This window comes from Nipponia nippon, unplaced genomic scaffold (genome assembly GCF_047370975.1).
Source record: "Nipponia nippon isolate SJK-2023a ecotype South Korea unplaced genomic scaffold, ASM4737097v1 scaffold_2, whole genome shotgun sequence".
Taxonomy (NCBI): domain Eukaryota; kingdom Metazoa; phylum Chordata; class Aves; order Pelecaniformes; family Threskiornithidae; genus Nipponia; species Nipponia nippon.
In genome coordinates this window covers 104,587,900-104,601,976 of record NW_028262336.1, presented here as the reverse complement: position 1 = coordinate 104,601,976, position 14,077 = coordinate 104,587,900, and the positions used below count along the sequence as shown (strand labels likewise).

Sequence of the window (14,077 nt, the reverse complement as noted above, 5' to 3'; positions counted from 1 at the left end):
TGCTGACATTCAGATACAGGTATGCGTTTCTCGTATCTGGCAGTCACAGATGTTAGCAACGGACAGAGCAGCTAATCTGACATATTTCCCTGCCAACAGAGGATTGCTTCCCTTATCTAGAGCTTTGCTTCCATCTAGTTTTAACTTTCTTAATAAGCGAGGCTCTCTCTATTTCTACTGGAAGAGAATATTTCATAGTCTAAAGCTGAGCTCATTACATTATTTTTTTTATTTTTGTAAATTTATCCCATTATTTATGTTTACTGCTTCATTAAGCAGAATGACTGCCTACTTTTGCTACGGTAAGCAATTTTCTTCTCTGTTATTCATGCTTTCTTGGCTATAAGGAGAGAGATCTTCTGGCATGTTATTTTAAAGTAGGCCTGAATTGAATGATTTAGACTGAGAAGGAATCAATCCGTGAAACAGTAATAACTAGAATTAGCAGATACTGACCTCTGCCAAGGTGATAACTGTTCCGCACCAGAAAGGCGTATATCATGACTCACACAGGGTAGGAGACATCTCAGGACACACTCAAGGACGCTGGCTCTGCTTAGGGGGAGAACATCCAGAATGACACTGATCCCGCTCAGGTGCTAAAAGCAGTAACCACCCATCCATTCACTGGGAATGGAAATCACCTAGACTAATAAGATGGGCTCCAGATAAGGTCTGCTTCAGCAACTGAAAAGAGCACCAAAGAAACACTGTTCTGAGATTTAGAAGTGTTCTAGTAATTAAAGCTGTTGAGAGCACAGGGGCTAATAAATGTCCAATGTGAGGTTCAAGGCATATTCTAACTCCTGTCCTGCACACTTTTATTCAGCTCTATTTTTGATTGCTTTTATTATATTGTGGGTGCTATTTTTATTTATAAGCTGATTAATTTATGTCTCATTAAATGTAAATAGATGAAAGGGGAGACTTACTTTCAGCAGGCTTATTTAATTTATCTGTTGTCATGGGACAAAGGTAACCATGCAAAATGAGAAGGGCCTGGGGAAAGAACCCCATTTCTGATGGCCATTTTATGTCATACATATACTAAAACCAGAATGTACATCCATAATGCAAACCAAATTTCTGTTTATTTAGAGTTTTTTATTTTCATGATTTGCAAAAATAAATTAATCTGTAATTCATAAAGCCTAATAAGTCTCTGACTTCCTAGTATTTTTGGGAAACAAATACTTGAATAGTGTAAAAAGGGACGTTTATAAGATTTGATAAAATTGGCATCAAACTTTTGTACACTTATCTGAAAACCAAGTTTTAACAAACCGACTATGGTACCTTAAAGTCATTTGCTTTGCTATTCATGGTAAGACTTCAGCACTCATTGTCACTTCAAAATTCATATCAGTGAGCACACTGATCACTCTGCACTTCGCCTTCCTTTGAGGGGAGATCTGTTCTGAGGCTGCTGAGCTTTTGAACCTTTCCATGACTGTATCGCTGTGCAATCTGACTTGAACCCCAAGAGCAGGTAGGAGGAATAAATGGGGAGATTGCTAAGCAGTAAGAGGTACAATAAAGCAGAAAAGTCTCTCTTCACTATATACTCGCATTTTGATTCCCTCATCAAATAATGTGTTTCTAAAGAGATGTGCTTCAAAAATTATTAGTTCTCAGCTTCCTCCAGCAGTCTTCATTCCCTTGTATCTTTCAAGTATCTTTCATAGCTGTTTTAAAAACCCAAATGCTCTTCCTTGACTTGACCTTTTCATTTTATAACAGAGCAATAAGGTTACAAGATAATTTGCATTTAGATTATGTTTTCCTATATAGGGATATCACAACACTGGATGTATGAATTTCATAGTCCCACTTCTCACAGAAGTCCTTAGTATGGCCTGTGCTCTTAAAACACACGATAAAGGCAAATGCACTTCTGTGTAAAAGAAAGAAAGAAAGAGAGACAGACAGGCAGACAGATATTGAGTGACCAGAATTCATATCATAGGAGAATGCTGAAATATGCTGAAATAATTTTCACAATTTGAAAATAGTACTGCAGTTATAAGCATTAGTACTGTCTTGGTCTGTAAGTAGGACAGATCAGCCTCTCCAATGATGATTACCTTCCTGAATCTTATCCTGTATCTGTTTTTTTAATACATGTTGTTTCCCAAGACAATTAAGAATTGGATACTAAGAACTGGCACAGAAATCTAGAACATTAAAATGAACTATTTCACAAACACAAATGAAAGAGACAGCAGAAAATTACAGAATCTATTTAAATAACAAGCTGTCAGCCTAAGGAAAAATGAACTTATTAGATTTCAACAATCACATTTGGCATCTCCTCTTAATTGCACCTGGGAAGGCAAAACGTGATGCAGCTGCTCCTGGCTGGATGGCAATGATGTAAGGACTAGTGACAAAATTTTCCAAACATGACCTTCCTTCCCCAAGAGATGGATTGCCAGAAGTGCAGCCCAAGGAAACTAATACTTTGCTTGATTTCTTTTCCATCACAATGTTTCTTTTTTCTGAGCAAACCAGGCAGGAAAAAAAGCATCAATGGCAGCTTTTTAAGAAGGGCTTCATTTGTTAGCTGTCTCTAATTTAATTCCTGTTTATGTTTCTATGCCCTCAAGCAGATGATAAGGTTCTGGGGTAAACAGAATTGGATAATACTTCACATTGCAGTCCAGTAATAGGGTCATTAAGTATCAAATCGATTTGCTAATTAATTAACCCCCTCAATATCTTTGTAAGGTATTATTAGTTTTCTGGGGTTTTTTGCTGTACTTTTTTCCTCAGATGAGGAAAACGAGAACTAAGGAGCTGAAGTGTTGCTTCCAGGCACACTCTCCAAGAGTGAGAGATCCCAAGTGTTACCAGGGTGTCTGAGGTAGAATCCATCTGATTCAAAAGAAGAGGGAATTTTCAGCAGAGCACTTGCTTGGAAACCTGCACTCTGGAAATAATTTTCTCATTTAGCCTCAAACTGCTTCAATCTACTGGTCTGACTGGCCCGTGCCAAACCTAGGTGTCTCAGCGGGGCTTCAGAGAAGTGTTGGAGAAGGGCGCAAGCAACTCTTCTTCCTGGGATTTAAAGGGTATCGGCTTCCCATTTCTTATTTGCATTTTAATTAGTTATGGCGTGGATATATGCAGGGAGTGTGGCTGGAGAAACACGCTATTGTTTTTGATTCATTATTACTTTGGATTTTATTTTAATTAATGTCAGGAGCACTTAGAATTTTAAGTAGGCATTCTTTCAAGATGCATTTAAAGCAAAAGAAATAAACTAAAATTATTTCAATGGAACTATAATGTGAAAAAAATCCAAACATTTACTGACAACCTCTGCCTCAAGGAGCTCACATCTAAAGAGGTAAGAGGCAGGATGACAACGAGGCTACGTGTAATTTTTATGTGTTTCACTACTGGCACAGATGCAAGGCTGAGTCCTAAGAGAGGGTCCTGTAAGTTGTCCCAGCATGGCTGTAGCAGAGATGAAAAGGCACTGAGGCAGGTGTGGGGAAAGTAAGTCTCCACTGACAAAAAAGTAGTTTGTAATTCCAGTTTAAACAGCAGAGCTGGAAGTCATCTCGCTGATGTTAAAGGTGACTGGTGGGTCAAAGGCAATGAGGACAGAGTTATTCAGTTCACTGATTTGTCTAGGACTGTACCACATCGTTAGCTATTTTGACAAATGAGGGTGAACTGTATTAAGACATGGTCAAGGGTGAAACCAAATGGCTACAACTGCAAACAGCATAATCATTTACCTTAATGACAGGAAAAGGGAGCTGTGGTAATTGCCAGAGAACAAATGGGGTGAGCACCGTTCTTTAATATGGGATGAACTGACGTGTGCAATGAGAAAGGCAAGAACCCACGGAGAGTAAGGAGGTGTGAAAAATGGAGAGGGGCAAACAGCAGGTGATTAAGGAGATGGAGGTCAGAGGGACTTCTCTGCAGGAGTGAGGAAAAGTCAGTGCCTGTGACACAGGAGGAAGCAGAAGGAAAGCTGAAGGTAGGCATGATAGTTACAAGTAATTTTTTTTTTCTTGGAATAAAATATAAGACCTTTGCAGAAAAAAGGACTGGAGAGTGAAAAAATGGCTAAGATTACGGATACAGCATTTACATTGCAGAATAAATATGTAGGAATAATGTATTTGTAATGGCACAAATTGGGTGAAGATGAACCTTGTAATAGGGAAAAAGTGTCCAAAGAATCATGTAGAAGTGAGCCAAGGAGAGAATCAATACCCAAATGAAGAAGAGAAAGGCCAAGGAGCAGCGAGGTGAAAGCCACAATAGCGGGTTGGAGGCAGTAAAAAAGCCAAGTGGGAGAGGAAGCCAAACCGTGCCCGCGCGTCCCCACTCTCCAGCTGGCAGCGGCTGGAGAGCGAGGACGCAAGCACAGCCCAGGGACGGCACTCGTGAAGCTCAGTGGCAGGACAGTTTGGGTCCAGGCAGCCATCACGGGAGCGCAGCAGGGCAGGGGGCCGAGCACGCTGACAGGGCTGAACCGCGCTGGCGGCTGTGACATGGCCACAAGAGGGTTCTTTGCCCTTGGGAAGACAGGAGAGCTTCATGGCAGCGGTGCTGGCACCGCCTCAAGGCAAAGTCGCAGAGACCTGCCCAGGAAGCGGCGCCGCCGTTAACGGGCCCCTTCCCCCTCCCATCGGCACCGCCTGGCACGCGACCCCGCCTCCCGCGCCTCGCACCTGGGCACGCTCAGCCCGGGCACGCGCACTCGCCCCGCCTTGCGAGCGCTGAGCGGGCGCGCGCGGCCCCTCCCGCCGGCCGGCCTCCCCGCCGGGGCGCGTGCGCGGCCCGCCAGCACAGGCGCGGTGAGCGCGGCGGGGCGGGGCGGCGCCTGCGCGCTAGGGGCGCGGCGGGGGCCGCGGGCGCGGCGGGCTCGGTTACCGGCGCCCTGCGGGCCAGCCCCGCCGCCGCTCCCTCCTCCGCCTCCTCTTCTGCCTCCTCCTCCTCCTCGCCGCCGCAGCTGGCGCTGCTCGTGATGCAGCCGTGCGGCGGCGAGGAGGCGGCGGCGGTGGTGGCTGGGGCGGCGGGGGGGGTGCTGCCGCCGCCGCTCCCGGGCGCCGACCCGCCGCTGCCGCCCCCCGGGAGCGGCGGCCTGATGTTATTCTACGAGCTGGGGGGCCCCGGCGACGGTGAGGCCGAGGCGGGGGAGGAGGCCGAGGCGGCGGGCGGCGAGAGCACGGCCAGCCCGGAGGAGTTGGAGGAGGAGGAGGCGACGGCGACGGCGGCGGCAGCGGCGGCGACTTCCAGCGGCGAAGCGGCGGCGGCGGCGGGCGACGGCTGCAAGAGCTGCACCTACCAGGGCTGCAGCGAGACCACCACGCAGGTGGTGAAGCAGCGCAAGCCCTGGATGTGCAAGCGCCACCGCAACAAGATCTACAAGGACAAGTACAAGCGCAAGAAGAGCGACCAGGCCCTGGGGGGCGGCGGGGCGGCCGCCGCGGGGGGCGGCCCGCGGGCCGAGGTGAGGCCCGGGCGCGGGTCGGGGGGTGGTGGTGTGGGCCTCAGCTGGGGCCTTCTCGGGTGGTGAAGCCCGGCTGCCCTACGGTCCCCTGGGGGGACCACTGGCTTCCAGTGGGCAGTGGGTTTCTGTCAGACGGAATGGGACCTTTCTGCCTGGAGGAAAGGGGAGAAATCTCCGGTACCGGCAGCGAAGGAGGGTCCCAGAGTTCACTCTTCCTCTGGTGCAAGAGCAAAACCCGTTTCTTTTTTCTTCTGTGATACAAATTGTACCAACTTACAGCTATACCAGAAGATTCAAGGAAAAAAAAATTGATAAAAGATGCTTCGCTGTGCAGCGTGTGCTTATTTCACAGGAGGAAAGATGAAAGTATAGATCTAAGAGAGATGTCAGTCTTCTTGCCCAGTAGGTACTGAAATGTGGGGTTTTAAAGTAACAAAGACCATTGGGTGTCGGATTATATTGTAAATAAAAATCAGTTGTGTAGGTTCTTCAAGATATCTGTTGATTTTTTTTTTTTTAATATTAAATGGCAGTTAAATATTTGGACTGCTAATAGTTCATACTTACTTTCATAAACTTACTTGTGTTGTTTAGATGGGGAAATATTATCAGTGGGAGAACCAGTGCTAATGTTCATCTTTTTAGGTAGTCTTTTTTTCTACAGTTTGTGACTCAGACAAGATAACAGTTTCTGATGGTCACTTGTGCTGAGTTAGCTTTTAAGATGTTGTATTTAGATGAGGTAGAAAAAGGGGAACGGTTTTGCTTTTGAAGGTGCTGGCTAGTTTGTGAAGGAACAAATATAAAATAGTGGTTGCCAGAAGAAAAAAAAAAAAATCTTACTTGGCACTCCTGCAAAAAGCAACCCTTTTTTGTCAGCACAGCTGTCTCTGGAGTTGTGTGACTGGGAACTGATCTAACTGCAAACTAGCCATCAAAAAACGTCCCTTTTTCTGTTTTTCTTCATATAAATATAATAGTAACCATACTGGGTATCACACCAAAGAATCTTTTTTTGTCTATCTGTAAAAGCTGCCATGAAGCAGGTGCATAAGAAAAAGACAAGTGTACGTGATGCTGCTGGGAATATTCTCCCAGGTTATTTCTCTTTCAGCTCAGAGGACTTGCTGAGACAGGTGTGGGTTTTCTGATGTATTTTGTAACTCTAAGCAATGTCTGTTCCATGTACTTTTTCGGATTTTTGTTGAACCCTTGTAAATGCTCAGCATCTGTTACGTTCTGATAGTTTCTTCAGGTCTGCTACCTGTTTTGAATGATCTCCTCCTTGTTTTTGAACCTGGCTGCTGTTAACTTAATTTGCCAGTTAGTGTTTACATTAGAAGATATCATGAAGGACTAATTCCTGTTCAGTTTGTGACACTTGGTAGGCTTGCCTCTGAGTTGTTTCCTTCCTGCAGTGAAAAGGTGTAGCATGCTTGTTTCCAAGTGAAAAGCTCTGTACTTTTATCATCCTTGTTGCTGTTCTGTGAACCTTCTCTAGTTCTAGTAGCTAGTTCTCTTTTAGGTGAGAGAACAGAAACTGCACACAGTATTCAACATACGGGTGAATTCTAGATTTACATACCGTCGTGATTTCCTCTCTTCTCTCTTCCTTTCCTAATAATTCATCATGCTCAGTTCATGATGTGTCTACACAAATACTTGTGCTAGTTCAGAAAAGGGGACAGTATGGGAGGAGGGTAAAATTGCTACATTTCATGTAGTAATGGGTTAAGACTTTTTGATCCGTAACATGAAATAATGATTATTGTGTGTTGGAAGAGAGTGGGCTTGCCTCTCAGTTTCTGCAAGTGCAGGTTGCTTTGAATGTTATGAAATTAAGGCCTGGACTTGCAGAAGCAAGCAGGGTATTTAGTGCTAAACTTAGTGTGCTTTTTTGCAGTGGTGTCGAGCGAGGCCCCACAAGATACTGTCATCTTGTGGGGTTAGAGTTAGATTCCTAATAGAAGTTTCATTTTTCACTTTTGTGGACAGGTTTGAAGTGAAAGATACTAGGATACTTTGTTGTTCTTGCTTGAACCCTTTCAGGTAAATGGAAGTGTCAGTAAGTTGTGAATTTAATACACATAAGATTCAACATTGGTTGAAATTTTCCAAACCATGAATATTTTCTCTACAGCAGATTGTAGAGCCATGTTGTTTAGAAGATAGTCTAATTCATGTGACTGGTGATGGTGCAAGGAACAGGATAAATTTACAAAGAAAAAAGCTCGTAGAGTTTACCGTCTCTTGCCTGTGACTTTGACAACTTTGTAATAGTATTCTGAAGTGTGTTTTGTTTTGCTATTAAAAGTGTTATTGTCATTCCTACCCAATTGCAAATGTTAAATATCATTCACTTCCACAAGCTGGAGATTGAGCTGTTGTGAATGACTTCATTTTTAAGAAATGCAATCAAATAAATTCAAGCCATTAACTAGCCATAGTAACCTGGTTAGTTTTGCAATTTAGAAGACTAACCCAGCTGCATCGCTTCACTGTGACTGATGAAATAGTGAAAGTAATGTGGAAAGAAGAGGCCAATTCTCGAATAGATATGTTTCCATTCTTGTGCTGTTATTTTCCTCTGCAGATTAGTGAGGCAAACATTCTTTACTCTTGGGACTTTCTGTGGTGAAAAGTAAATGTATCATTATATCAGTGTTTATAGTCTCAATTCTCTGTTTTTTTTTTTAATTTTCTTTCATGTGCAGGATAGTGTTGAAGGTTCAGTTTCTGTTACAAAACAGAGAACAGGATCCATTGGAGATCGCCCAGCAAGACCTACTCTTTTAGAACAAGTATTGAATAAAAAGAGGCTGGTAAGTTTTGTTTTGTTACAGGTTGTCACCCTTGTGAAAGATAAAAATCAATTTATTGATTGTACGCTACATGTGCATATTTTCAAATTTGAAATATGCTGCAGAGCAGATGTGTGTCAGCCTCTGTGTGAAGAATAGTAAGATGACTAAATTTAACAATCACTGCCATGTTAACTGAAGTATTTTGGTAGCACTAAATATACGTGGTTATTTCTTTAGGGTAAATAGTGCTTATAACTGAGATGTTCTTAACTTGCTAAACTGACTTTTCTGTAAAGCTTTAGATAGAACGATGCATGGATTTTGGGTCTGATGTAAGCTTTAGCTACTGTAGTGTGTTTTAAAAGTTGTAGACACTTAAAATTGTGTATATATTTGTTGATAAAGCAAACTGTGTAAGCAAACAGTATGACTTGTAATATTTGTAGGCTGCATGAATGGCATGTGTTGTAAGTTTTGAAATGCTTTTGTTGTTCCTGTAAGTATATTTAAGAATTAAGCCCAATGAAGGGAAATAATTCAGTGCTTACTGTTCTTGGGCTTCTTCATTACTTTCTGTGTTACTGGTTTTTACAGTCTCCTTTCTCCAAAAGCTAATAGGACTGTTTGCCTGTTCTGTCTGTTAGCTATGCAAAGCAATTTAACAATACTCATTAAAGTGCTGTAGTCCTTGTTCAGAAATTTGAAATGTCTTTGAAGAAAGATTGTATCAGTCTTAAGTATACAGCTATGTAGATTTATTTTCTTGAATTCTTTCTCAATAATAGCACCTATTTAATGATTATGTCTAAAACTCAGAGAGGTATCTGTAGCTTTTCAGTTTTTACAAGAAAAAAGTAATGAACTATGGAGTTTATTTTTCTCATTATCTATTCATGCCCCACTTACCGAATTGTTGTCCCCTTTCCTGGCTGTTTCTATTCATGTGGCTTTTAATTACATTTGAAGGATATCTTATTAGTGAAACATTTCTTCTAGAAACATAACAGCCAGAAGCTCTTTAAATGTTGGAGCTTTTGCAGAGTGTTGTCAAGGCTTTTGAAAAATTGAGGTTTCCTTGCAGTATTCTGGCAAAGTGAGATTCAGGTTCTTCTTGACCTAGTTCTTGCTTTTCTCTCTCTGCTCTGACTTGGTTTCTGTAGTTCAGCATTGTTTCTTCTAGAATTTCTTCTTCGTTTTGTGCATATCTACACAACACAAGGCCTGAGGGTTACGTGGTGACCCAGAAAGATCTCTCACAGCCTGCTGCATCCAAGGCTGTTCCGTACCTTATGTTCCTGCACGCGAAAGTTACTGCATATCACTGGTAGCTGCCTGCTGGTTGATAGCTTAGAAGTGCCGAGTCCTTTGTGCTTGCTCATAAGTTTCTTGCATGTGGTTAATCTCTGTAAGGAGAGGCTTTTGTGGTGGCCCTTGTGTGCCTGGATGTGCAGATTGCACTGGATAAAGATGTAGAAAGTAGAGGCAAGGGGCTGAGAAGCAGCAAGCTGTGGATGGAGAGCCTGAAGCACCTTAATGTCGTAAAATAGCTGTAGATAAAGAACTACTTACTGCAGAACTACCCTGTGCAGTGAAGTCACTTGATAAAGCTAATGTATGGTAAGGAAAAGGTGGCTGTGCATCTCTTCAGTGAGCCTGTTTGTTATTAGTAACTGCTTTTAGCAGCTGATTTGCTTATCTTATCTGTTCAGTGGTGCTGTAGGTGTGAGTTATATGCAGAATGGTTGTTTTCAATTATAGTCTCTGCAGAATTGCCCCTAATAGCATAAACTTCTAGACCCTGCCGTGGAAGTTGCTGGTCCTTTTGAATCTGGATTAGAGTTGCAGTACCTCTTTGGTTGCATCAGTGAACTGGCTGTGCATAATGAGCAAGCAGTCTAGGGAATTAATTTAGCTGAATGATAACCTTTTTCCTGCTTTAATTTTTGGAAGGATCCATTCCCAACCTGATCTGCCATTTGACCTTACCAGCACTTGTGCTGCCACCATGCAGGAATGAGAGTGAAAAACCAAACACTGGTGAGGCTGCACCTCGAGTACTGTGTTCAGTTCTGGGCCCCTCACTACAAGAAGGACATCGAGGTGCTGGAGCGTGTCCAAAGAAGGGCAATGAAGCTGGTGAAGGGTCTAGAGCACAAGTCTTATGAGGAGCGGCTGAGGGAACTGGGGTTCTTTAGTCTGGAGAAGAGGAGGCTGAGGGGAGACCTTATTGCTCTCTACAACTCCCTGAAAGGAGGTTGTAGCGAGGTGGAAGTCGGTCTCTTCTCCCTAGTAACAAGTGATAGGACGAGAGGAAACGGCCTCAAGTTGCGCCAGGGGAGGTTTAGGTTGGCTATTATGAAAAACTTCTTCACCGAAAGGGTAGTCAGGCACTGGAACAGGCTGCCCAGGGAAGTGATTGAGTCTCCATCCCTGGAGGTATTTAAAAGAAGGGTAGACATGGTGCTTGAGGACATGGGTTAGTGGTGGACTTGGCAGTACTAGGTTAACGGTTGGACTCGATGATCTTAAGGGTCTTTTCCAACCTTAACGATTCTATGATTCAAAGTTGGATCTCGGACTGCGACTCTTCAGGCCAGGAGTCAGATGCAAATAGTTTTAGATACTTTTGTCTTTTGACTGAAGGCAGAGTTTTTAACTTATTCATTGTGGCTGGACTGCTGTTTTGAAATGTTGGGAAATTCTTGAAGACTCAGTGAACATAGAATCATAGAGTATCTTGAGTTGGAAGGGACCCATAAGGATCATTGAGTCCAACTCCCAGCTCCTTGCAGGACTACCTAAAACTAAACCGTATGACTAAGAGCATCATCCAGATGCTTGAGCTCTGACAGTCACATGAGCTTTGCTGTAGAATTAGAGTATTTTATTTATTATAGTATTTTTGAGCTCTCTGCAGTGGGAAATTTAGAAATTAGCTCAAAAGTGAAGCACATTGAAAAGTGTTTGTTTTCAATATGGCAGTAGATTACTCCTGTTTGTTATCTTTGTGGGTTTTGTGATACTGTATATTCTTTACATTCTGAATCTGCTTTCAGGATGTGTATTAATGCTGCTTCTGGTTACCTCCTGATGTCCTGAAACAGTTTCTAGATGTTTTTTGTGAGCATGTTTTGTAATTCTTCAGTATTTAATTCAACTGTCATTTGTATGGGTGTGCTGGTTTTGGCTGGGATACAGTTAATTTTCTTCATAGTAGCTTGTATGGGGCTATGATTTGGGTTTGTGGTGAAAACAGTGTTGATAACACAGTGATGTTTCAGTTATTGCTGAGCAGCGCTTCATCCCACTTGGTGGGGGGAATGAGCAACAGGCTGTGTGATGCTTAGTTGCCTACTGGGGTTAAACCACAACAATGGGTAATGCGCAAATTGATTAATGGAAAAAATATTATAAATTGAATCACTATGGTAGCTATTTAATATATGTGAGTTCTTTAAAGTAAACTCTGCTTTCTCTTCCTTGCAGTCCCTACTCAGAAGTCCAGAAGTAGTGCAGTTTCTACAGAAGCAACAGCAACTGTTAAGTCAACAGGCTTTGGAGCAAAGGCAGCAACAGTTTCAAGGAGCATCTGGGTAATCAGAACAGATCCACGACCTGCAGATGAGTCTGGTGCTGAAGGAGGAATGGGATGTGTATTTTATATAAATACAAAGAGTCTCAGTGTTTAAAGGAAAACTAAAGTTGCTGCTGTTACGTATTTCACTTGTTTCTTGTTTGCACTTTTGAGGTTTTGAGCTGCTTGGGTGTCTGCAAACTTGTGAGAAGATCTGGAGGAGTCTATTTTTTGATTCTTTTTAAAACTTCATTTTAATGTTTAATTTTTTAATAGCCATTTGTTTATACTAGTAACGTTTAGCTGTACACCCTTTTCCTACCAAAGTCTTCCACTAAATTAACATTTTTCTATATAAGGATTTACTGTTAAACAAGTCACTCTTTGATGACAATCATTGAAGGAAGTCAGTTGCTTTCTATGGAAGTTGTGAAATAAAGTCCTGAATTTGAGCCAGTCCAGTGGCATGACCTAACAGCAATCGCTCAGGGATACAAGAAACTTATGTCCAGTAGAATCTTGCACTGAAGGCTAAAGACAACATGCCATCAAGAAGTCAATCCAGTGGCTCAGACAAGTGCAAATCGAGTGATCCTCCTGCTTGTATATTCATTATCTGCAAATTGAGTAGGTTTGAAATGCTTCATTGTCTGTGCGAAGCGTGTAAAAGAATTTGTGTTTAAAAGTTCCAGAAGAGAGAAATGGCAAAAAGCTTTAGAGAAGAATTAGGTGGAACGTATGCAACTGAGAGTTGGACCTTGTTTTGTGGAGTTACTTGTAAGGACCAACCTCTTATACGTGAAATATAACTTAATTACAGATGAGAATATCACTCATTTTTAAGTGACTAAATTAAATTCTAGAGCTTTTAACTCATAATAGCAAATGCATCCAAAAACTAAAATGTAATTGTGCATTTTTTCCTTTAGTCTTTTTCTTCTGAAAAAAAAAAAAAGAGTTAAAATTCTTCTATTAAGACAACTGATATCTAATCAGCTCTAGTGCTGGACTTCTCAGGTTTTCAGCCAATTCAGATGAACTTGCAATTGATTGGGTTAAGAATCCAAACACTGTATTATGTAAGCATTGAATCCCATGTTTTGTTTTTAAAACAAAGTTTTGTATTAAACCACATTTCTGAATGGAGGTTAACTGAATGGTGTCGGTGCTTATTAAAGTACCACTTTGATATTGCAGCAGTTTGATCTGCTAAATAATCTCTCTTCAGGAGTATTTGTTAGTCTTACGATTTTTTACAAGCTGTGCTTTGTGTGTGTATAGAACTTGTTCATTAGGGATTTATTGTATTTAGCATAGTGTAAGTTGTTCTTTAAAAAAGAAATAGGAAGACTTTGTATCAACAGTTCTGGACCAATAAGTGTTTGAGTAAAATCTTTGTTTTTCTTTAAAAAAAACAAAGCCTGTTCTTTTTTGTTCTGTTAAATTTGTATGTTGTGGTTTTTTTTTTTTTTTTTCCCTGTACTAAAATGGCTAGCTCTGACTAGGTGGCATTAAAACTTCTGTGTTCCAAGCCTTTTATTATAGGAAGTTATTCTAGCTTTAAAATCAGATTACTCTTTTCAGTGCGTCAGAATATATGTGTAAATGTAATGGGCTGAAATTGTAGAATAAAGTATTTGCTTTTGTTTTAAATGGTCAGCTTATGAAAGCATTCAGGCAAACAGATCTGATTAAACTTTTTTAAAAAAACAAACCCTCATGGCAGAAAAGGGGCACAGGGAGCGTTTGTTAAGACAGTGCTGAACAAGTTGGTGAATGAAGCTTGCTGAAGATGTGCGTAGAGATGTGCAGCACGGTGCAGCGTGCCTGTCCTCTGTTTCTGGTGGTCTGCGATATGAGTGCCTGGCAGGCTGGTGCAGGTGTTGGGAGAAGTGCTGGTGACAGGGCGGAGTGTTGGACGGGATTCCCAAGCCGTGTATGAACCCAGCAGCGTCCGTGTGGCTCCAAGACCGTTATGTCTTCCACTCCCTTGCTTCTGTTACTGCAGAACAAAATCTGAATTTTATGAAGATTAAAACCTGACTTCTGTAACAGTACCTTCTTACTGTATCTCTCTTTTTCTTGAACAGTTTGAGACCTGCACAGCTGCAAGTCTTCCTACTTAATGTGAGTCTGGTCTACAGCTAGGGCTTTGGTTGTCGGGCAGCATCGCTGGTCGTTCACTGCCCGTTGGATCAGGGCTGCCTCCTTCAAAAGGAGGCT

At 42.1% G+C, this 14,077-nt stretch overlaps 1 protein-coding gene across 1 annotated transcript; it reads left to right on the top strand.

Annotated features, from left to right (window-relative positions):
• The first annotated feature begins 4,164 nt into the window (after positions 1–4,164).
• Positions 4,165–13,911, top strand: RFXAP (regulatory factor X associated protein). The gene is made up of 4 exons (XM_087758760.1): positions 4,165–4,268; positions 4,552–5,476; positions 8,191–8,298; positions 11,767–13,911. Exons 1-4 carry the CDS (start codon positions 4,165–4,167, stop codon positions 11,875–11,877), a joined length of 1,248 nt encoding a protein of 415 aa, XP_087614886.1. The 3' UTR covers positions 11,878–13,911.
• Positions 13,912–14,077: the final 166 nt, after the last annotated feature.

Bases quoted from the DNA above. Each gene is read 5' to 3' on its own strand.
- RFXAP (XM_087758760.1), top strand. From the start codon at position 4,165: ATGAACCTTGTAATAGGGAAAAAGTGTCCAAAGAATCATGTAGAAGTG. The intron at 4,269-4,551 runs GTGAAAGCCACA...TTGGGAAGACAG, and splicing joins AAAGGCCAAGGAGCAGCGAG to GAGAGCTTCATGGCAGCGGT. The intron at 8,299-11,766 runs GTAAGTTTTGTT...TCTTCCTTGCAG, and splicing joins TATTGAATAAAAAGAGGCTG to TCCCTACTCAGAAGTCCAGA.